Genomic DNA, 25,217 nt, shown 5'->3' with positions numbered 1-25,217 from the left:
GATTAAAAGCCAGAAGTCTGTATAACCATCAGCATCAAGTGACTCCGTGAGAACCCTAACTACAAAGAGGACTATTTCATTTATGTTAGGTAGAATGCCCAAAGGGGACTGGGCGGTCTCGTGGCCTGGAACCCCTACAGATTTTATTTTTTTCTCCAGCCTTCTGGAGTTTTTTTTTGTTTTTTCTGTCCACCCTGGCCATCGGACCTTACTCCTTCTTATGTTAACTAAGGTTGTCTTATTTTAATTTCTTATTTGTCTTTTATTCTTCTTTTCTTCATTATGTAAAGCACTTTGAGCTACTTTTTGTATGAAAATGTGCTATATAAATAAATGTTGTTGTTGTTGTTGTTGAGTTGTAGGCGAATGCTTCTATCGTAGTATCTGCCGTTTTCCGAAACAAATCTCTTTCTGTAATATGTTGGGTTTGATGTGTGACCCTTTGAGGACTCCGTAGTCTGTCCCGTTTAACTGTGGTGTGGGGGTGTGAGTCCTCTTTTTCAGTACTCTCTCGGGCTTGATTTGTGAAGTTTTGTGGACTGCTTAGACTGTCCCGTTTCACTGTTAGGCGGGGATAATCCGATTCACATATGTTGTGTTGTCCGTATGTGTGGGGTTTTTGTATGATCTCGAGTGTTCGTTTTTGGTTGCTCTTCCGTTTTTGAGCCTCAATCTCGGGCTCGATGGGTGACCGTGTGTGGAGTCCGTAGTCTGCCCCGTTTCACTTTGGGGTGTGTGTCTGACTCCTCTTTTTTGTGTGATATGGGCGCGTTGCCTCATTTCTTATTTCTGTTAGTGGAGGAGTGCTTTGTGTCTCATTTCTTATTTATGTTAGTGTGTGAAATCCATAGTCTGTCCCGTTTCGTGTGCTATGGGCTTTGTGTGGCGCTTGCGTGTGACTCCTTGTTTTTGTGTGCTAGGGGCGCGTTGCCTCATTATTTATTTCTGTTAGTGGAGGGGGGCTTTGTGTGTCGTGGGTCTGAATCCTCTTTTTTGTGTGTGTCACGTTTCATGTGCCATGGGTTTGTGTGGCGCCTGCGTCTGACTCGTTTTTTTTGTGTGCTATGGGCGCGGCGCCTCATTTCTTATTTTCCGTTGCTTGGAGGGGGCCTGTGTGTGGCGCCTGCGCACTACGTCTTTTGCGTCCACGGCCCATGTCCCTGCGTCCATATCCGGTTTACCATTCTCGTTTAGTAATATGGATCTTTAAGTTGATATTGATGAGTCCACTACAATTAATAAATCCTTCTCATGATGTGTACTTTTAAATTTTCAAATCTTGCACTGTGCATTCAAATCTAACATTTTTACTTCTTATGTGTAATACCTTACATTTACTTACATAACATTTTCATCTACCAAAAATTTTCCCAGGCCTGGTTGCCGCCCAAATCTGTAGTGATTCAACAGATTCTAGATCATCTGCAAACTTGGCCAGCTTGTTATTATATTTTTATATATATTATACACACACACACACACACACACACACACACACACACACATATCTATACTAATAAAAGGCAAAGCCCTCACTGACTCACTCACTCACTCATCACTAATTCTCCAACTTCCCGTGTAGGTGGAAGGCTGAAATTTGGCAGGCTCATTTCTTACAGCTTACTTACAAAAGTTAGGCAGGTTTCATTTCGAAATTCAAAGCGTAACGGTCATAACTGGAACCTCTTTTTTGTCCATATACTGTAATGGACTGCAGCTCGCTGGCTGTGGGAGGCGGGGTTGCGTATCGCGTCATCACACCTCCCACGTAATCACGTGAACGGACTGTGAACACAGTACGTAGAAAACAAGGAAGAGCCCCAAAGAGCGCTGAAGAAAACATTCATTACACAATTGAGAAGGCAGCGAAACAATAAGAAGCGAGCGAGTGACGCATACAAGCATATTCATAAGTGCAGCTAAGGCGGAAACAAAGCACAGTGTAAACCGTAAGTTTAAATTAAGTTTGGCAAGATTGCTTTTCTCCTGTACAACTATACGTTGCATTCTCAACAGTAAGCTTGCACGACTTGGTCATATTACAACCAGAGTGCTGAACTGACAACGTGGTATACAAAGACAACTATAACAATTGGAATAAACGAACAATAAAACAATACAGAACCGCTAAGCAAGGAGAAAGGACGGCCTTATATGGCGTTCGTTTATAAAACAGCGGACAGGCTGTGTAAAGGCAGCTTCACAAAAAAACAGATCCTTAACAAATTGTTATTGGTATATTTTCCCTCAATTTAAAAAGGTTTTCTTTTCTTCTTAATTAAAATTTAAAAGCAATACTTCACCGCTGCGAAGCCCCTCTAGCGCGGACGTCCGAGGTTCGATACCCGTAAGGGAGTGCAGTGAGTGTGTATGCCTGATGAGCCAAGAATTAGGGCGAAACACGTGTCGCGTACTCTTTGCATTATTTGACAGTAAACTATTTTCAACCATTCTATGATCTGCTTCTCACAACTGAAGGCACCATGGCTGATGTTAGCTGACTTGCTGGCCAACCGTAAGCGTTACCTGGTAGGTAACCACCCATACAATCAGATTGTGATTCAGACTACAAATGCCGTGTATATATATATATATATATGTGTAAATTTGTATATGTATATATATATGTATATGTGGATGTATATATATATATATATATATGTTTACATAACCTCTTTAACACACTACTTCTCCGCTGCGAAGCGCAGGTATTTTGCTAGTAATTATATATAGCAATAACCTGAGCACTGACCCCTGTGGAACACCACACTTATCAGACAATTCTGATAAGGTTCCTCACACCATAACCCTCTGATTTCTGTGTCTGAGCCAACTCTGCACCCATGTACAAACACCCTGAACTCCCACTTCTCTTTGGTTTGATGACCAACTTCTGATGTGGCACCTTATGAAATGCTTTTTGAAAGTCAAGATAAAGAATATCATATACTCCACTTTAAATATAACCTTTTGTTGCTTCCTCATAGAATTTCAGCATGTTTGTAAAACATGACATCCCTCTTCTGAACTCAAGCTGATTGTTCAGTAAACCTCCTGTTCTTGCCATTTGTTGCTTAATCTTTTCCTTAATTCTTCCTTCCATTAATTTACCTGTGAGGGCACAGGGGATACAAAAACAGTGTCTTTGATCGTGCTGGTCCCAAGCCCGGATAAATGGGGAGGGTTAAGTCAGGAAGGGCATCCGGTGTAAATTTTGCTAGATCAATATGTGGACAACAATACAGATTTCCATATCGGATCGGTAGAGGCCCAGGTTAACAACAGCCGCTACCAGTATCGTTAGCCAACAGGGTGCTAGCAGAAATTGGGCTACTGTTGGCCAAAGAAGGAGAAGAGGAGGGGTAAGACGTGTCCAGAGGCAGGCGGGAAGTGGGAAGGTAAAGAGAGTGGAACCAAGGGTAGGAACTTTAAACGTTGGCAGTATGATTAGTAAGGGGAGAGAGATTGCTGACGTGATGGAGAGAAGGAAGCTTGATATACTGTGCGTGCAAGAGGCTAAATGGAAGGGAAGTAAGGCCAGATAGATTGGAGGTGGATTCAAATTTCTGGAGTGAGGTAGATGAAGTGATGGACAGTGTACCCAAGGGACAGAGTGGTGATTAGAGTGGATTTCAATGAACATGATGGTGAAGGAAGCAGAGTGGATGAGGAGGTGATGGGTAGGTATGGTGTCAATGAGATGAATAAAGAAGGTCTGATGATAGTGTATTTTGCAAAAAGGATGGACATGGCTGTGGTGAATACATATTTTATGAAGAGGGAGGAACATAGGGTGAAGTGCAAGAGTGAAAGAAGATGCACACAGGTAGATTTTAGCCTTTGCAGGAGGGTCAATCTGAAAGAGATTGAAGACTGCAAAGTGGTGGCAGGGGAAAGTGTAGTTAGGCAGCATAGGATGGTGGTCTGTAGTATGACGTTGGAAATCAAGAGGAGGAGGAGAAGAGCGAGGGCAGAGCCAAGGATCAAATGGTGGAGGTTGAAAAAGGAAGAATGCAAGGTTGAGTTCAGGGAGGAGGTAAGTCAGGCACTGGGTGGCAGTGAAGATTAGCCAGACAGCTGGGCAAATACAGTAGAAGTAGTAAGGGTGACAGCAAGAAGGGTGCTTGGCATGACATCTGGACAGAGGAAGGAGGAAAAGGAAACCTGGTGGTGGAATGGGGAAGTACAGCATGTAACGAGACCCCAAAGCCACATAGCCGTAAGTGGTCTCCGCCTGCTGGTGCAATGAAACAGCCAGACAAATTACTTGAGGTTCGCTTAAATGGAGGCATAACTAGCTTCAAAATAAAATCAAGACTTGTCATCCCTGGTGTTTCGTAAGCACTTCTAACATCTGAAAAAAAAACACCAATTGAGACACGTTTCAAGTCTCACAACACCCATCTCTTAAGGCGTATTGCAACGCTCTACTTCCATAATCACCTTCACAGTTAAAATTAAGCACTTTATTGAGAGCAGACACGCTGATCAACACCAAGAAATATTTCATTTAGCTCTGGGTTTAATCCCTTTAGAGGAAAAATGACCATTAATTGTTAAACAAAACAGCACGTGATGAGACCCCAAAGCCACATAGTAATAAATGGTCTCCTCCAGCTGGTGCAATGTAACAGCCACACAACAGATTGGCGAAGAAGAAGTTGGATAGTCAGAAAGATGCAGAAAGTAGACAAGAGTACAAGGAGATAAGGTGTAAGCTGAAGAGAGAGGTGGCAAAGGCTAAAGAAAAGGCATTATGAGCTGTATGAGAGGCTGGACACTAAGGAGTGAGAAAAGGACTTGTACCGATTGGCTAGACAGAGGGACTGAGATGAGAAAGATGTGCAGCAGGTTAGGGTGATAAAGGATAAAGATGGAAACGTGCTCACAAGCGAGGAGAGTGTGTTGAGCAGATGCAAAGAATACTTTGAGAGGCTGATGAATGAAGAGAATGAGGGAGAGAGAAGATTGGATGACAGTGAATCAGGAAGTGCAACGGATTAGCAAGGAGGATGTAATGACAGCTATGAAGAGGATGTAGAATGGAAAGGCCATTGGTCCAGATGTTATACCTGTGGACGCATGGAGATGTTTAGGGGAGATGGCAGTGGAACTTTTAACCAGTTTCTTTAATGTAATCTTGGAAAGTGAGAGGACACCTGAGGAGTGGAGAAGTGTACTGGTACCAATTTGTAACAATAAGGGGGATTGCAGAGCTGTAGTAACTACAGGGGGATAAAATTGATGAGCCACAGCATGGAGTTATGGGAAAGAGTAGTGGAAGCTAGGTTAAGAAAGAAGGTGATGATTAGTGAGCAGCAGTATGGTTTCATGCCAGGAAAGAGCACCACAAATGCAATGCTGATGAAGTATAGTGAAGGCCAGAAGGAGTTGCATTGCACCTCTGAGGACAAAGAGAAAGCATAGGACAGGGTGCTTCAAGAAGAGTTGTGCTATTGTATTAGGAAGTCAGGAGTGGCAGAGAAGTATGTAAGAGTTGTACAGGATATGTACGACGGAAGGGTGACAGTGGTGAGATCTGCAGTAGGAGTGACGGATGCATTCAACATGTAGGTGGGATTACATCGGGGATCGGCTCTAAGCCCTTTCCTATTTGCAGTGGTGATGGACAGGTTGACAGACAAGATTAAACCGGAGTCCCTGTGAACTATGAGGTTTGCTGATGACATTGTGATCTGTAGCGAGAGTAGGGAGCAGGTTGAGGAGACCCTGAAGAGGTGGAGATATGGTCTAGAGAGGGGAGGACATGCAGATGATGGGTGTAACAGAGAAAGATGCAGTAGACAGGAAGATATGGAAAGCGATGATCCACTATGGCAATCCCTAAATGGGAGCAGCCAAAGGAAGAAGAAAAAGAAGAAGAAGTTACCTGTGATGCACATTAAGCTTACTGGTCTACAGTTGCTTAGATCTGCCTGATCACCCTTTTTACTTAAAGGAATAATATTGAAGATTTTCGCGTCCTTCAGAATTTCCACAGTGCACAGTGACTTCCTAAAAATAAGCATCAAGGGTTTACATATGCACACACTAACCTCATTAAGAACTTGAGTGTAAATATTATCTGGTCCTGGAGATTTTCGATCAGACTAGTCAATCTAGGCAGTACTTCTCCCTCTAACTTCTAAATCATTCAGTACATCCTTAGTAGTCCGTTACAGTTTTTAGGTTATCTACTTCCTCACATGTGAAGACTTCACAAAAAAGAGTCTAGAGCATACACTATTCCCCCTTTAGTACTCCTGATGCACTTCACCTCCTCAACTGAACTTTTACTGCTAAAATACTTAAAGAATCTGAGTCATATTTCACCTTATCTGCTGTATTCCTCTCTAACTGCCTTTTAGCTCCCCTAATATCCTTAACAGTTACCCTCATGTTCTCATAACCGCTACGATTAACATTAGAGTTTAGTCTTATGCACCTTATACAGCGGTTTTCTCCTTTGCAGCTTCTTTTTCAACTTTCTATTAACTGCAGTGTTTTTAAAATTTCCTACTAATTCCAAATTTAGATACGCACCTGTATTGCATTATACATTAAATGTTTTTAAACCTATTACACTGCTCTTTGCCTGTCTCCATACTTAAAAGCTTATCCAAGTCTATCCTCCTCAATCTTTTCCTTACCAAAGAAAGATTTAAAAGTTTTAGTCTATGCATCTGCACTTGTCCAAAACACTGAGAATTGTATTATGGTCACATATAGTGGTTCAATCATCTCTACACAATCAATTCTATCCTGATTATGAGAAAATAATAAATCTAGACAGGCTTCCCAACGCATTGGTGCTTTAAAACTGGTAAAAAAAAAAAAAAAAAAAAAAGTCACTGATTTATGTCTAAAACCTCCTGCTCTGTTGCTCCTCTATTTGTAAGGTTACTCTCGTTAATATTCGGCTAGTTAATGTCCTCCAAGACTATACCATCCCCCTGTAAACTTATCTTTTTAAATATTACTACAAAAATGTGCACTGAAATTACTGTCTGCATTGTGTAGTCAATGTCAATTTATTTATATAGCACATTTAAAACAACATAGGAATGCTGTGGCCAAAGTGCTTTACAATAAAAGAAGAAAAAAGCATACAATTAACATAAATAACAAATAAAAATAAAATAAATTAACATAAATAAAATAAAAAATAAATAGAAGTAAGGTTACATAATCACAATGAAGAAACCAACAGTATTACTGAAGGTCACGGAAAGCAAGTAAATAGAAATGAGTCTTTAATCTTGTTTTGAACAGATCAATCGTAGACGACTCCTTTATGTAATGAGGTAAAGAGTTCCACAGACGAGGAGCAGCAGCTGCAAAAGCCCTGTCCCCCTTAGTTTTACACTTGGTACGAGGGACAACTGACCAGAAGATCTAAGCACTCTAGATGACTGGTGTAAAGCACACAATTCAGATAAATAGGCAGGAGCAAGCCCATGTAAAGATTTAAAAACTAGCAACAAGCTTTTAAAATCAATTCGAAAACTGACAGGCAGCCAGTGTAAAGAAGCTAATATTGGAGAAACAGAATCAGACTTTTTTGCCCCAACCAGAGAGAGAGCAGCAGCATTCTGGACCAACTGTAACCTGCATGTCAGGGATTTGCTAATCTCAGAATACAGCGAGTTGCAGTAATCAAGGTGAGAAAAGATAAAAACACGAGTAGCTTTCTCAAGATCCCTAAAAGATAAAAAAAAAAAAAAAAGAAAAAAAGGCTTGATCTTACCTAAAAGATGAAGCTCGAAAAAGCGACTCTTGACTATAGAATTAATCGGTTTCTCAAAAGAGAGGCAACTGTCAAAAATAACACCAAGATTGCGGACTTGAGGTTTGCAAAAGACAGAGAAAGAGCTGAGAAGTCCAAGACCAATTTGGGCTTTAGCTGATGGACCCACTATAAGCACCTCCATTTTATTTTGATTCAGATCAAGAAAATTAGCCATCCAGGATCTTAGTTCAAAAAGACAGTTGTGCAGTTGATTCATTGCAGAGTTGTAGATGGGAATATAAACCTGTGTATCACCAGCATAGCAGTGAAAAAAAATGTTAAATTTCCTAAAAATGGCTCCAATAGGATGAAGGTATGTAGAGAATAAAACAGGACCCAAAATGGATCCCTGAGGAACACCACATTTAAGAGGAGCAGTAGACGAAAAAGAGGAATTTAAAGTCACTGAAAAGTGTCTACCAATTAGATATAACCTGAACCAGTTAAGAGCAGTCTCTTTAAGCTCAACAAGATGTTCAAGCCGCAACAGCAATATCTCATGGTCAATAGTGTCAAAGGTAGCGGACAAGTAAAGGAGGACAAGGACTAACAAGGAGTCAGTAATAATAGAGATGTCACTGAATACTTTCAGGAGGGCTGTCTCAACACCATGATAACGCCTAAAGCCAGATTGGTAGATCTCAAATAAATTATTGGAGTTAAGGTGATCAACCAATTGATTATAAATAATTCTTTCTAATATTTTAGCCAGAAATGGCAATTGGGAAATCGGGTGATGCAGCCCACGATAGCAGAGAAATAATAAATCGTTATTTGGAACACACGCATTTCATGTGTGTTGCATTTCTACAGTAATCGGTGTAAACACATTTTTAAAACAGAAAAGTTTATTATATTCTAGTAGCAAATGACAAAATGTTACCATAAACTATATAATGTATGAAGCCTCAAGTCCAAATATCAAAGAAACACTTTCACAAAAGGTACCAAAAAAAAAAAAAAAACCACCGCCAAAAAAAGCCGCCTTAGTGTGCGACATTGACACTCATTTATTATGGCTGCCGCCGTGGCACAATAGTATCAGTTGTTAATTAGGAATCAGAAGGTCACCAGTTCGATCTTGCATGATTTCATTTTGAGAAGTGTTCTTATTTTTTACTATTTTAGAATAAAAAGATAAATTTGATATCAGTCTGTAACAGCCGGTGTAATTTATATTTGTAAAGGTTAGCTTTGTTTATTTTTTTTAATTCATTTTTCATTGTCTCAATCACATTCAGGATCCTTCCCTACCACCCCCCCATCTGACACTGCTGTTTTCACATAAAACACGCTATAGCTCTTCAGTGTATCACGATACATACGACCACGTGTTTTTTTCCCACAATCTTGCCAGTCTCCATATGTTGCTGTATGCTGTTTCTTTTGTACTCCAGGACATGCAGAGGAAAGCACAGTAAAGAGCAGTAACTTCAGCGCTATATGCAATCATCAGACACTCCCCATCTGACACTGCTGTTTTCACATAAAGACGCGCTATAGCTCTGCAGTGTACTTGTGACTGCATTGTCGTACCAATGCTTGCGAACTGAAGTGTCTGCATGCACTTCTCGTAGCATTACACGTGTATTTTTTGAGCACAGGAATATGTTGATATAAAAGTATAACTAAACAAGTGCACTTTTATTCAAGACTATAACCGAAGAAAGCAAGTTACAGTAGGCGGTTGATATGACAGCTTGCCTGGTGCAATGCTAAGAACTGCTGATTTCCATTCCGTGCTATACAACTGTTAACATTTGAATCTGATGATTGCATATAGCGCTGTCTTATTCAGTGTGCGCAAGAACATGCAGGTGGCCAGTTGCTGCGTGCTACAACGCATATTTTAAAAAAAAAAAGAAAGACAAATATATGTGACGTTTTGAAGAAATCATTTTATGACGCGAATAGTTCCAATCAGAAAACATCGTCGAAGTAATGCAATATTATTTGAAAATGAACAGCGTCAGATCGGGTGTGAAGTTATACTGGCGCTGTTTGAGTCAGATCAGAAGCTGAATAAGCTGAACAAGCTCCTGTTCTGACTCGAAGTAAAAAGCATGAATTAATCAACAGAAATAACCGCAATCGACATTTTAAACTTAACGATTTACAGTGCATACCAATTTATAAATTTTATGTCCGTTGGAGGAAAAAAAACAAACACTTTCTCCAAAGCTGGGAATTGAACTCGGGTCTCTGTAGCATGACAGGGCTGCTGTGCTCCAAGACAGCAAACCTTAGCGTTAAGCCACGTATCATCCTTGAACCTTTTGTGAAAGTGTTTATTTGATGTTTGGACTTCAGGCTTCACACATTCTATAGTTTATGCCTACATTTTGTAACATTTATTACTAAAATAGGAAAAAGTTTGTTTTAACAATGTGTTTACACAGATTACTGTAGAAACGGAACACGCATGAAATGCGTGTGTTCCAAATAACGATCTATTATTTCCATTCTAAAACTCCAGCAGTTCAGTCACACCCAGATAATCAAACAAGGCATGAGCTGTGAAAACTTAGTGAACGTTCTGCGACGGTGGGGGATGGAATAGCCGGCTACTTGCTGCTCGTCTTAATCGGCACATTTAGAAGACAAAAGAGAGGTGAGAACGGTTTTAAGGTGGGCCGGATCTACGAGTTTTTTTGTAGACTCTGGTAATTCTAGTGTTAAGGGTGTTAATAGTACTTTTTAACTGTGAAAGTGAGACAAGATGAAAAGATTCAAAGACAATGCCATGATTAACAGTAGAAAGTTCATAGCCAGTTGGAACACCACCACAGCGGATTGTATCAATTTTACTGACAAAGAATGAAAGAAACTGCTCACATGAAAGAACAGTACTATTTAATCCCGTCACAGAATGAGGATGAATGGCCGCATTAATTGAATTAAATAAGACCCTAGAATTCTTAGAATGATGGGATACTAAAATCAGCGAAGAAATCACGTTTAGCTTTCTTAACTGCAACCTGGAAGTTGAATACAGAAGTCCTAAAAATCTGTTTAGAAAGAATCAGTCCATCTTTATTCCAACGTAGTTCCGCAGTTCGAAAGGCGCGGCGTAGCGGTAGCGTAGTTTCATTTAGCCATGGAGCAGGTCTTCGCTTATTACAGCGTATCTTGAGCGGAGCAATTGAGTCTAAAACCGTTTTACAAGAAGAATTAAATTCTAAAACAGAATCATCGATACCATCATATTGGACATGTACACATCAAGACTAGAGAATATGGTTTTAAAATCAGATATAATAGAAGAATTTAAAAAGCGAGAACAGCATGGAAAACAACTAGTAGTAGGAACATCAACAGTAATATTCAAATCCATCATTATAGAAAAGTGATCACTAAAAGAAACATCACATAAATCAATATTATTAACTGAAACATCACGTGTAAGAACGTGATCAAGGGTGTGACTGAGAGAGTGAGTTGGCGTATTAATATGCTGGATAAAATCAAATGAGTCCAATAGTGATAAAAAGTCATTAACCAAAGGTTTCGATTGACAACAAACGTGTAGAAACGTTCAGAAATGAAGATATCATTAATTAAGGAGGTCTATAAACCACAGCAATAACACACTATCTCTAACACACTCCAAAAATAAGGACCCTTGTTTTCTAAAATGCTTTCCAGACGAAGCCAGATGTCCTCACTAAGATGGGGTTCATCGCCAAATTTTACCCCAACTCCTCTTCTGTTCGGTCTATCCTTTCATAAAATGTGTATATCTTTGTATTATACTGTACTCATTCTCATCCTTGCCATTTAGCCAGTTTCTGTTATTGCTATAATATCAGAATTAACTGCAAAAATAAAATCAGTAACACATTAATAATAATAATAATCATTCATTACATTTATATAGCGCTTTTCTCAGTACTCAGGAACCGGGAAGCGAACTCACAATCTTCTACAGTCTCGTTACTGCAAAGCAGCAGCACTACCACTGCGCCACCTGTGAGGACATTAAAAATAGTTTGCCAAATGCTAGAAGTATCAACAATTAAACAAGTGAGTTGAAGTTGTATGAAAACAGAGGACGTTTTTCCATTATAGAGGCGGAAATGGCTCTGAATGACTGCTTCCAAAAGGGAAATGATGTGCAAGCCACCAGGGGATGATATTGAGGCACTCAGTCACTGCATTACTGATAAGATTAACTTCTGCTACTGGTACAAGGGATTATGATAGGTTAAAGCCCACCTGAGAAAGTAACCACGGAGCACACTGCATTTTTTTCCCTATGTGGGTGCAGCAATGCGCTCTATCAGCGTGTGCTCCTAACCCCTCCTCTCTCACACTCTCTCTCTCTCTCTCTATTGTGCCTATGTGAAGGTAATACCCCAACTACTGTATTCCAAAGCAACATTTACACCCATTTGTTTTTTGTATCTCACACCCTTATATACCTTTATTGTAACTGCATTCCTCATCTACGATGGAGCATTCGATCAGAAGAAAATATGAAGCTGGTTTTAAATCAAACGATGTTGAAGTACCGAGAGAAATTGGTAACTGCGCTGCTGCAACAAAATTTGATGCATCTGAGAAACTGATACGAGATTGGAGGAGGCAAGATGCAGCAACAATTTTTTTTTTTTTTTTACATTTTTGAACGGGCGTATAAGATGGGGTCTGATTTTATGATTGATTTTTCGGGCTTCAAGATCCGACTTATACGTGAGTATATACGGTAGGTTAAGTAACATAAAAATGTTTTGATAAGATTATTTCTCTAAAATAATTTTTAAAAATTGTCCCCATATCCTAATGACACGCACATTATGTTTGAATGTAAAATTAAGATAAGAACTTTATTCATCCCGAGGGAAATTCTTATGTCGTTGGCATGTTCAGTGCAAAAAGAGAAATAAAGATAGTACAATGAAGATTTAAAAAGAAAAAAAAAAAATAGTAATTGTGCAAATATACAAATATATGACAGTTGTGCAAATGTACACAAATATGACAAGCATATGACAATTGTGCCACTATACAAAAATATAATGGATTATTATTAAATATAGATTATTAGTCTAGGTTATGAAAAGTGACTTAGTACTTGTGCCTAAGTAAAATGAGCTAGCCGTTTGTGATGATAGGATGGGACTAACATACTGCCATAAAGGCTGAAAAAGATCACCTACAGAACGAAGGGGAGTTATAAAGCCTTATTGCCACAGATAGAAAAGATCTCCTGTGGCATTTGGTTCTGCATTTGGGGGCAATGAGTCTTTTGCTGTGTGTGCTCTGATGGCTCCTCAAGGAGGTGTGCATGGGGTGAGAGGGGTTGTCCATGATACTGAGGAGCTTTTTCAACATTCTCCTCTCGGACACCTCCGTCAGCATGTTGCTGTATATACTAGTCATTGAATATTACTTATTTCACTTACGTTCTTTCTCAAAAAGCTCTCTAACTCCTTGAAGATCTTTGGCAGCACCAAAGTATTTGTAGCCTTTGTTTCCTGGTACCTCTTTTCCATCCTGGTCCAGCATTTTCGGCCCAATTCTCTAGAAAGGGAGAGTGAAGGGATAGTAAAGTGCAAGTTCTATAATGTGTAAATATTAATACACAGGCTCATTAATTTCATCTTAAACTAAAGTGCTAGGATAAAATCGCCTTTTCACTTTTCACTAACATTTAAACTTTTCACTAGCTATTTAAAAAAAGGTTTGACTTTTATTTCATTGTAGAAAGTAGGAACCTAAGATATTTCATGTGGCACAAAAGCAGTATCCATGAAAGGCTGAGTCTTTGAGTAGCAAAGGTGGGCAGAGGATCTCCAGTTTGTCAATACATTTGTGAGAAAATTACTGAAATGTTCAAAAATAATGTTCCTCAAAGAAAGATTGTGCATATTTCTCCCTCTAAAGTACATGACATCATTAAATGATTCAAGGAATCTGAAGGAATTTCAGTTTGTAAAGGACACCCTTGCAAATCTAAACTGAACACCAATGACCTTTAATCCCTCAGATGGCACTACATCAAGAACCATCACTCATCAATAGCTGATATAACCACATGGGCAAGGGAAGACTTTGCTTTGTAGTGCTTGAGTTGCATTCACAAATGCCACTAAACTTTACTGTACAAAAAAAGAAGCCTTATGCTAACCATGTCTACAAGCTGTGTTGACTTATCTGGCAGTGGAGGCATCTGGGATGGACAATCACACAGTGGAAATGTGCATTGTGGTCAGACTAATCAGTATTCCACATCTTTTTCTTTGGAAGAAATGGATGCTATGTGCGCCAGACCAAAGACAAAAAGGACCATACAGACTTCTCAGGAACAAGTTCAAAAGCCAGGGTCTGTCATGGTATGGGGCTGTGTCAGTACCCTTAGCAAAGGTAATTTATACTTTGGTGATGGCAGCATTATCACAGAAAAGTACATTGAGATTTTAGAGCAACATATGCAGCCTTCAAGATGGCATCTTTTCCAGGGATGTCCATGCATTTTTCAACAAGACAATGCAAAACCACATTCTGCACACATTACAAAGGCATAGCTCTGGAAGAAGAGGGTATGGGTACTAGACTGCCTGCACTCCTGACCTGTCCCAAAAGAGTATGTGTGGAGAATTCTGAAACAAAAAATTTGACAATTATCCCATACTGCTGTCCACCTTCAGACGTGTTTGCAGGATGAATGGAAGAAAATAACACCTGAAACGCTTTATCACTTGGTATCCTCGGTGCCAAAATGTCTTTCAAGTGTTGTAAGGAGGAAAGGCAACATTACAAAGTAGTGAATGCTTTACCATCTCAAATTGTTTTGGAATGTGTTGCAGGCATGTAATGCAGGAATGGCTATATGTTAAATTAAAAAAAAACATTAAATACCTTGAGTTGGATTCAAACATTCAGGATTAAAAAAAAGTGGTAAATAACAATGAAATGAAAGCAAGTATAGAATAGTCAAAAGTACTTGGAAACATCTTACCAAATTATTAAGATAAAAATGAATAGATTTATACTTGTGTAATCTATTTTCTGCAAAACATTAACAGAAGTAATATTGGGGCAATATTTGGCTTCCCCATACATACTAGTATTGGTAGAACCGTGTGAAAAAGAATTGCTCATGATGATATGCACAATGATGGGAAAAAATGGAGCATTTGCAATGCATGTGCTCAACAATTCCAGCAGCTTCAAATAGCTAAACTTTGCATGCATACATCATTCCCAGGACTGAAAATGAGGGTGTTTTTTTCTTTTTTCAAAAAAAAAAAAAATTAAAAAAATAAAATAAAAAGAATGATACATAATATCATTGTTACTACAGTGATCCCTCGCTATATCGCGCTTCGCCTTTCGCGGCTTCACTCCATCGCGGATTTTATATGTAAGCATATTTAAATATATATCGCAGATTTTTTGCTGGTTCGCGGATTTCTGCGGACAATGGGTCTTTTAATTTCTGGTACATGCTTCCTCAGTTGGTTTGCCCAGTTGATTTCATACAAGGGATGCTATTGGCAGATGGCTGAGAAGCTACCCAACTTACTTTTCTCAATCTCTCTCTTGCACTGACTTTCTCTGATCCTGACGTAGGGGGTGTGAGCAGGGGGGCTGTTCGCACACCTAGACGATACGGACGCTCGTCTAAAAATGCTGAAAGATTATCTTCACGTTGCTATCTTTTGTGCAGCTGCTTCCTGAAACGACATGCTGCACGGTGCTTCGCATACTTAAAAGCTCGAAGGGCACGTATTGATTTTTGACTGAAAAACAAACTCTGTCTCTCTCTCTCTCTCCCTGCTCCTGACGGAGGGGGTGTGAGCTGCCGCCTTCAACAGCTTTGTGCCGCGGTGCTTCGCATACTTAAAAGCCAAACAGCCCTATTGTTTCTCTATCTATGTGACATTCTGTGCTCCTGACACGCACTCCTTTGAAGAGGAAGATATGTTTGCATTCTTTTAATTGTGAGACAGAACTGTCATCTCTGTCTTGTCATGGAGCACAGTTTAAACTTTTGAAAAAGAGACAAATGTTTGTTTGCAGTGTTTGAATAACATTCCTGTCTCTCTACAACCTCCTGTGTTTCTGTGCAAATCTGTGACCCAAGCATGACAATATAAAAATAACCATATAAACATATGGTTTCTACTTCGCGGATTTTCTTATTTCGCGGGTGGCTCTGGAACGCAACCCCCGCGATGGAGGAGGGATTACTGTATTACATTTTAAATTCACAATTTTCCATATTTTTTCTGCATATTCTCATTGTTTTCATAGCCTGCTCGTCTTACTCACCACTCGTATCTTCTCACGTACAGAGGTATACTGGCCGTCACTTTTGTAAAAAAATGACTGGTTCTATATCTGGTGCACTGAACTGAAACTAGATGCTGAGTCTGCTTCATTACTGTACATGGGCACATACTGTAGTTTTTAAAACTACTGATTCACATCTACAAGTAAAGCAACTGATGTATATACATAATGTACATATTAATGGGTATAGGTTAAACTATGTTTGCAATTACTTTAGGGGCAATGTAAGAGACTGCCTGTCTACGGACATTTCACTAATGCGTGTTTCCACTATATGTGACGCTTAAAAATATAACCCTTGTATTAGATGAGAGCCTCATGCATCACTACATAAAATGATTTCATTTTTATTGACTGGCTATATAACGGAAGAATTGGTACAGAACTGAAGTGTTCAGTCTTATATTGTCTTTTCTGTTCTGTTTTTTTTTTTTTTTTTTTTTTGACCAAAGGTATTCCAGTTCCTTAAATTATGCCATGCTGTATTTATAACAAAGCACTTAAACTGCCTATGCCCTAAATTCATTAATACACATCTCTAGAGTCTGTTATACCATAGATGTAAATGCACGTTACCATGGAAAATGTTGTATAAATTGAGTATTTCTTTACAAAGGTTTCAGGATAGGCATCTGTTATGATGTAATGTATAAGAAAAGGTATATGCTACATATTTTATATTTGAAAGAACTTACTGCATAATCAGGACCACCAAGCTCTTTGATCCGAACTTCCCAGTGTCCCTTTTCACGCAACAGCTTATTGATTTCATCATTGAGGTCACGGATCTTAAATTCACCCAAGCCAGCTACAAAATGAAGCAAATGTGTTTGTTACAATTTGTGGTTTTATTTTGTGTATAGTTTTCTATGGATTATACAGTAAACTTACCATTCTGAATCTGTGCGACTTTTTTTGAGATTTCACTGATGATCTGTTAAAAGGCAAAAACTTGTAGTGAAAAACATGTGCTGCATGCAAAATACAAAACTATATCTCATTACTCATTATAGGTTATCAGGCAAAGTAGACAGCAAAAAAAATCATGCTATCGCACCTTTCTTTTCAGATACACATTATAAAGTTGACCAGAAGAAGGGAAGGAAATGCCACTCTATAGAGGTTATACAGTTTTCGAAAACTAGGCAGACTTTGAAACTAATACAGAATTGCACTTAGTAATTAATTTCTGTATATTACATACATTATTAACACTTTATATATTAAGTAAACAATCACAATTTCATACTTTTCTAAACTACCTCTAAATAACACATTAGCAAAAATAACTCATGCTGCTGTAGCCATTGCTATGATTATCAAACATAAATAATTACGATTACCCAGTATTGGAGTCAGGTGTTAACTGCAGCATTACACTTCTTGGGCTTAATTTTGAATTCCTGCGCTATGGCCTTTTGTGTGCTTTAAATCACTGAGGTTTTAAGTATTACTAGTCACGGTACCTGTCAAAGACAAGTCAGGTCTGGTTGGGGAGCATGCACTGGCACAGTGCGTTGCCACACCCTCCACACTACAAAACAGCTCAGGATCCTGGCTGGCAACCCCCCAGGCAGACACGCAGTCCAGTCCCACCCTCCGGGAATGACCCTCTATCTGCCAAAGCCAGGTGTTACATGGGCGTTCCCTTGCTCTGGTCCAGCCACTCGGGTCCTCAAAAATGAGGATCCTGCAAGCCAGATCACCCACAGGGGAATCGCGACATTCAGCTGTAGTGCTGTAACGGACGCTCCTTTACAATGCAGGTAATGTACCTCATTTGGGAATCCACGACCAACTGCTCATTCAACACAAAGTCAAACCAGTGGTACCCAAGGATTCTCTAAAGAGACACAGTACCAAAGGAGTCCAGTCTTCGTCTCAGGTCACTGGATAGCATCCATGTCTCACAACCATATAGCAAAACAGAAAGCACCAGGACTCTAAAGACTTGTACCTTCGTCCTTTTGCACAGATATCGGGAGCGCCACACACCCCTTTCCAGCAACCTCATGACCCCAAATGCTCTCCAAATCAGTCTACTGACTTCATAGGAAGAGTCACCAGAGACATGAATGTCACTGCCAAGTAAACCTCTCGACAAGGTCAACATTCTCTCCACAGACAGACATACTGCTGATGGCTGTGCCTAAGAGGTCATTAAAAGCATGGATCTTGGTTTTTATCCAGGACACTCACAAGCCCAGGCACTTTGACATCTTGCTCAGTCTTTCGAGAGCCCCAATCAGAGCATCCATGGACTCCATGAAGATCACAGCACCGTAAGCAAAGTCATGATCAGTGAATCTTTCTTCACTCCACAGCAGCTGGACCCCACAACCTTGCTCAACACCCAGTCCATGCAAGCACTGAACAGAGTAGGTGCAAGAACAAGGGAAAACACAGAGGGTCTGCCTCCACTCAAAGTACCAGTGTAAAGGCCAGCCATGATATTCAGCAACCTTGAGGGGATCCCGCGAGGTCTCAAGATTTCCCACAAGGCAGCTCAATCAATCAAGACTTTACGAAAATCAACAAAGGCTGCAAGAAACTTTGCTGATATTCGCGTTTGCGTTCCATGAGAACCCTTAGTGTCAGGATGTGGTCGATGGTAGACTTCTGTTCTGGTTGCTGGTAGGTGAGCAAGTGAGCACAGATCCTATTGAAGACAACCCTAGGTGGCACAGAAAGCAGTGTTATCCCCCTGTAGTTGCAGCAATCCAGGTGATCACCCTTCCCTTTCCAGATAGGGACAAGTAGTCCCGCTTTTCAGTCAGATGGGATGATGTCAGTTTCCCAAATGAAAGCAAAGATTGCTTGCAATGCCAGGAGGTCAGCCTTACCACCAGCCTGGAGAAGTTCACCCTGGATACCACAGATCCCTGCATCCTTCCCAACCCTCAGCTGGTTTACCACCTGTGTATCCTCAGTGAGATTGGGTGGTTCACAGCTAATTGGATGATCAGCCTCAAGAACCATGGACCCAGAGATGTCAATTGTTCTAGCCAGAGGATTAGCTTGAAACAGCTGCTCAAAGTAGCCAGCCCCAGCAGATCACAACTGCAATGTCATTCGTAAGGACTGTTCCATCAGCCTCCCTGACTGCGACTCTCTAAGGAACAGACAGATGTGCGTAATGCTTCAGTTCCTCTGTAAGCAGGATGTGGGTCACTAGACCATAGATGGTATGTCACTTGCTCACAGAATTCCTCTAACAAATGCCTCCTTATCTGCCTTCAGAGCCCTTGTAGTTCCCAGTAAAGATCAGGGTTACCATCAAGCCATGCACTGTGATTTCTCTCTATGATTTCCAGAGTACCCTGCAAGATGAAACACCTCCTTCTGGGAACACTGGTAACACCAACACAACCCTCAGCAACCTTCAAGGTTTTGTCACGCAAGGTCTCCCACATCACAATAGGATCAGCGGTTACACCCAAATCCTTCAGTTTCTCACACAAACTGCGTGCAAACTTGTCAGAAACAGCCTGCTCTTGGAGTCTGGTCAGGTCCAGCCTCATTTTCCTAGTAGGTGTAACCTACTGGACCAAAGCTGGATCTTCAGAGTAGCAACACGTCTATGGTCAGAATTCACAAACTGGGCCCTTCTGTAGACCCCAGCCTCCAGCATCTACCCACAAGGATGCGAATGATCTCCTTCACTGGACCACTAGGATTGGAGTACCAAGTCCAACGATGCAGCTCAGGGAACTGGACCAGGATATAAACAAACACACACACAGATGCACAAAGTCCAATTTCACATTGCCACTTCACCTAGCCTGCATATTGTTGGACTGTGAGAGGAAACTGGAGCACCCTGAGTAAACCCATGTAGACATGGGAAGAACATGCAATTTCCACACTGGAAGTACCCAACGTTTACTGCAAATTTATCTGGTTATAGTATATGAAACACTGGTATAACAGCCACAAACAGAAGGTTTTGTGAATGGGTTTCATTTCTTTGCTGTGTTACTGTCAACGCATTCAATGTACTTGCATTTAGATATTACCTGTCTTCTCCATTTTTCTGCTTTTGGAAGCTCATTACATTGTGAAGCAAGAAATGGCCGCCTCTCCTATAATTTTTAAGAAAAATAGATAAAAACACAGTTAATATTGAATATTATAAATATAAATGGCTTAAGAAGATGCTCAGGTGAATATAACAAAAATGTGTATTCTGATATACACTACCAGTCAGACATTTTAGAACAAGCCAATCTCTCCAGTTTTTATTGAAATTTAACCAATTCATGCCCAGTGAAAAACCTGAAATGGTTCATAGATAAGATAAAAAAAAAAAAAAAAAAAAAAAAAAAAAAGTTTGTATCAATGATTAAAGCTTAATTAAATTTCCATTGCTACAGAAATGTTGTTAACCCCATTACTTGTTTGCCGAAAAATCTATTTCAGCATAACTCTGAAAATTACATTTTGTAGGAATAAGGTGAATTTTGGGCATAAATATAATTTGACCTTGAAACATCTCTTAAAAATGTTAGCTTCAACCAGATTTGAATGTATTGCTTTGATCGGTAATTTTGTTACAAAGTTTTTGAGGATTTACTGTAGATCAAAAGTAGTATCCACTGAATTGTGGTTTACTTTAACTTATTACATACAGTATTGACTTTTACGGGCTGCACATTTATGTGGAGCAAGCAATGCATTAACTGTTTTAATAGGGGTGCCCAATTATTATTAAATTAATAATTGACTATTGCTTTTGAGATTATATTGTGATTATTAACTTAAATCAACAGTACAATGAAAAATGCACCTTGTCTTGCCAACTGTATATCCTGCATTCTGTTTACACAGAGTACAAACAAAATTGTAAAGGGGACCACTTAAAAATTATGAAATTGTTAAAAATAGTGGATTAATTGAAAAAAAAAAATTCATTTTTTTAATTAATTTTATTGTTATCATTCCGTACAAATAGATCAAATTTTACAAAAAATACGATTGAAAACAAATAAATGGGGAAGGAAAAGAAATGCGGAAATAATTATTTCTTCTTATTCTAAAATATTATTGATTAGATCCTGCCAGGTTTTGAAAAAATTCTGTACAGATCCTCTGAGAATTTGATTTCTTCCAATTTCAAATAATATAAAACATCGGTTTCCCACTGACTTATAAGAGGAGAGTTAGGATTCTTCCAATTTAACAAAAGTCTGCGTGCCAAAAGTATAGTGAATGCAATCACAGATTCCTTGTCCTTCTCCACTTTAAATTGAAAAATTTTTCATTTAGTGTTTAACAATGTTTCTCTTTTATTGGATACAATAAAGGCAAGGCACACAAAAACTTGTCACTGCTTTTAATACAGTAAATTACTGAGATATTTTATGACAAATATTTTTTATAATACAAAAATTGCTCCTTTTTTGCCCCAAAATTAATATTCCTTCTGAAATGTAAAATATGAGAAAATGTTAAACATGGGAATATTAAAATGGGGATCTGCAGTATTAAGAAAATAAATGTCACATGTGTATGTAAAAATTAAAGTACATAATAAAATCATCACTGACAGTAATCCAAGATTAAGATATTAATGTAAACACAACCTGATAGTTTTGGTGTATTAGTGTATAAAAACATTAACATGTAACAATATTAATATACTGTATTGTAAGTTTGAGAAGTATTTTGATAACAACACATTGTTACTTGCTGCTACCAGCCTCAGTCATTGAGCAGTGGCATCCCTTTTCTTCAGGGAAGCAACACACATTCATTTAAAGGAGTAGCAGTATAAGCATGTGCTTTTCAGTGTATATTACTCATTAATATAATGAGCTGTTCAAGCATGCTCCCATAGTTCTAGCTCCATAAATCGGTCATGGTTGCATATAGCACTACTTGTTTCAATCCATTTTGATTTTTGCCAGACTTTTGAAAGAAAGTAACATGACTACAGAAGAATAATTGCAGGAAGGCATAACTTCTCTTACCCAGATTTTTTTTTTTTTTTGGTTTAAACCTTCACTGTTCATAGTTTAATTGGACCTTTACCTTTTGATAAAACATGATGACAACTGTTACCTGATTACATACATGTGTTAGTGCAAAGAGGTAATTAACGGTTATATGTGTCACGGGCTTAATGTTACTGGAAATGAATGCTGCTTGCTTAGTCCAGGATGCAGAGTATGTGAACTATGTGGTTGAGTATTACTGGACTGTATAAATGTTTGACTACAGTGGTTTATCAGTCTGCATGGTACATTTTTAAATACAATATTTCCAAATTACAGAAGATTCTCTTTATTTTGGTACTTAAATGTCTAAAAAGTACAGATGATCTCTTAGGTGGAGGTTGAATTTTACTTTGATTTGTTAAATTTGACTTGACTGTATGGAATAATAATTCATTACATTTATATAGCGCTTTTCTCAGTACTCAAAGCGCTATCCACACAGGGAGGAACCGGGAAGCAAACCCACAATCTTCCACAGTCTCCTTACTGCAAAGCAGCAGCACTACCACTGCGCCACCTGTGAGGAATGTTAACTGTTTCTAATTAAAATAACATTACTTATACTCCTCATTTATTCTGAAAGCTGCTGCAAACAAACAAAGAAAAATATTCACACTTTTTAAAAGATGTTTTCTGGGATCAGACTCCTAAAAATGTGTTTACCATTCAGCAACACCTAATTAGCCCTATGATGCAAGTGCTTCTCTACATGCTAAGCAGTGCTTCAAGTGAATATACATTAGTGCCAGTATCCTATGTATGACACCGATGTATTAACATGAAGAGTACAGAGCACGGAGCAGCAGATTTTGATTATTGCTTGCAACACAGTTTCTATGGTTTCTCCATGAGAAACTCAATAGCCCCTTTCTAAAACCATTGTTCTGCCCTTTAGGTATACAGCACCACAATCACAGAATGGAGGTGGGAATCTGGAACAATCTGTTTTCAGTGCTGTGACATGGGGCTGGAGGTCAATGGGGCAGAACTGATAACTAACATGAGAGCCAGTATGCATTTAAGAGTACCAGTAGTCAACAGCAAACAACGTTTGCTGACAATTGAGCTTTGCACCTTCCTTGCTCTTCACTGAATTCTCTTTCCTTTTCACAACAGGGTCAAGTTTCTTTATTCCTGTCCATCCATCCTATAGTTACTGGTGCCATTCACATGGCCTTTCAATAACTTCTGCTATGTCTTTTATTCAGATAAAGCATGCTCTCAGCACACCACCAAGCATGAAGTAGCATAACATTAATAAATATCAACAAATAAAACATGTTGGCTAATTTTCATTTTTTATAACAATCAGATCAGTCAAAGCAATTTTGAGGTATTTAATTATTCTGTTGTGTAGCGTGCAAGATTGCACTGGTTTGGACATGTGCAGAGGAGAGATGCTGGGTATATTGGAAAAAGAATGATAAGGATAGGGCTGCCAGGGAAGAGGAAAAGAGTTAGACCTAAGAGGAGGTTTATGGATATGGTGAGAGTGGACATGCTGGTGGTACGTGTCACAGAGCAAGATGCAGAGGACAGGAAGATATGGAAACATATGATCCACTGTGGTGACCCCTAACAGGAGCAGTCGAAAGAAGAATATGGTGCTTTACCCCTAAATATTGATAAACAAAAATGTTTTTTCTTGGCAGGTACATAGCAGCCTAGCTGTACCACCCTAACAAATTTCAGCTTTTTTAACTAAACAGGAAAGTGTTTATATTAATGAATATGTGACTAAACTACAGTATGCATTTATATTTAAATGTAAAGGGGGACAAATAAAATTCTATCTAGTGTCACACATGTGCGCATTGGAGGCAGCTAAAGGGCTTGAGTAAGGGCAATTCCGAATCAGACCAGGATGTGACAGAGTGCACCGACTCTTTTTCTCCCTTTCCTGCAGACCATTCACAGGAGATTCCACCTGGCCCTCTTGACGTCACTTCCGGGTCCGAGCCTATGGAAGAAGACCTTGCCGGCCCCTGTGATGTCACGTCCAGGCTTGAGCCTATGGTTGAAGACCCTTATGAGCCCGACCCCTTTGACCTCACTTCCTGTCTTCCCCTTTAAAAGCCTCCACCTTTTCCCTATTCCCTCAGTTCTGTTTTGGACTCTATTTTGTGCACAGCAGTGCTATCATTTAGTTCAATTTGCTGCCAGGAAACCAAATATATGGGTGGCTGCCCCAGACCTTGCTATGGCTCTTTGTGGAGCTTGTGACACTAGAAACAAATGTCTAAACTAGAACTGACATTTCCTTAGAGAATTTTCCACTCACCTTAACTTTACCTTCTTCAAGTTGTGCTTGGCGAAACCTCGCCAGGGCTGTCCTATAATGGATAATTAGAATTAATTAAACAAAAGATACATGAATACATTTAAAGAATAATTTCTGCTCAGTGTACAGCAGTAATGCCAAATGCATGTATACTGGAGAATTAGGATCTGCTTGTACAGGTTTTCAGAAAAACATAAGCCCTGCATTTCTTTCCTAATCAGGCTTCATTTGGCATTTGACATTCTACTGCCCTATTACAAATAAAAAGGAGGCACCAAACAAAGAACCAATGAACTCCACCTAAAAAGCTAAAATGTGACATGCTGTTCTACAAGCTGTCTCTATTCTCAGTCACCAAACAGTCCACAAGATCAAGCCTGAGGAGGTACTTCCAGTTAAATAAGTTTTAATTCATTTTTGCAGGGAATGGGGCAAAAGAGAGCAAGTTATTATACCTGTATTTCTCTTACCTCCAAAGTTGAGACAATTTATGTGCTACCTTCCTAACTGCAACACCCAGCAATACTGTGAATGTTTGAAATTAGCATTAAAGCTGAAATATTAAATAGTTGACTGTTTTTACTTAAGATCACAAAATGTTTCCTAACTGTCAGAAGCTGTATAACTCTGATCAATATTGAACTTTGTAAGCTTGAATGTCGAAGGTCTCAATCACAACATACAGAGGAAATGGTACTCTCATATCTCACAGGTTTAAAGGCCAAGAGAGTGTTTTTTCAGGATACACATCTAACAAGTAAAGACGAGTTTCAACTGAAAAAAGACCTCATCATTCAAACCTTTCTTTCCAACTATACTAAGAAAACCCAGATGCGTGATACATTTTAATTCC

General features: G+C 39.2%; 1 protein-coding gene across 1 annotated transcript in view; it reads right to left on the bottom strand.

The window, feature by feature from the left end:
* Positions 1-25,217, bottom strand: part of isy1 (ISY1 splicing factor homolog) — a 75,812-nt gene that overhangs the window by 43,936 nt on the left and 6,659 nt on the right. The window contains exons 3-7 of the mRNA XM_028824780.2: positions 24,365-24,416; positions 20,104-20,169; positions 16,979-17,021; positions 16,783-16,895; positions 13,195-13,312 (exon numbers count right to left, since the gene is read on the bottom strand). Of these exons, the coding sequence (XP_028680613.1) occupies positions 13,195-13,312; positions 16,783-16,895; positions 16,979-17,021; positions 20,104-20,169; positions 24,365-24,416 (392 nt within the window). The remainder of the gene's footprint in view (positions 1-13,194; positions 13,313-16,782; positions 16,896-16,978; positions 17,022-20,103; positions 20,170-24,364; positions 24,417-25,217) is intronic.

Source organism: Erpetoichthys calabaricus, chromosome 18 (genome assembly GCF_900747795.2).
Source record: "Erpetoichthys calabaricus chromosome 18, fErpCal1.3, whole genome shotgun sequence".
In the NCBI taxonomy this organism is placed as follows: domain Eukaryota; kingdom Metazoa; phylum Chordata; class Cladistia; order Polypteriformes; family Polypteridae; genus Erpetoichthys; species Erpetoichthys calabaricus.
Note: the sequence above shows the minus strand (reverse complement) of the source record. Positions and strands in the feature narration are given on the sequence as shown.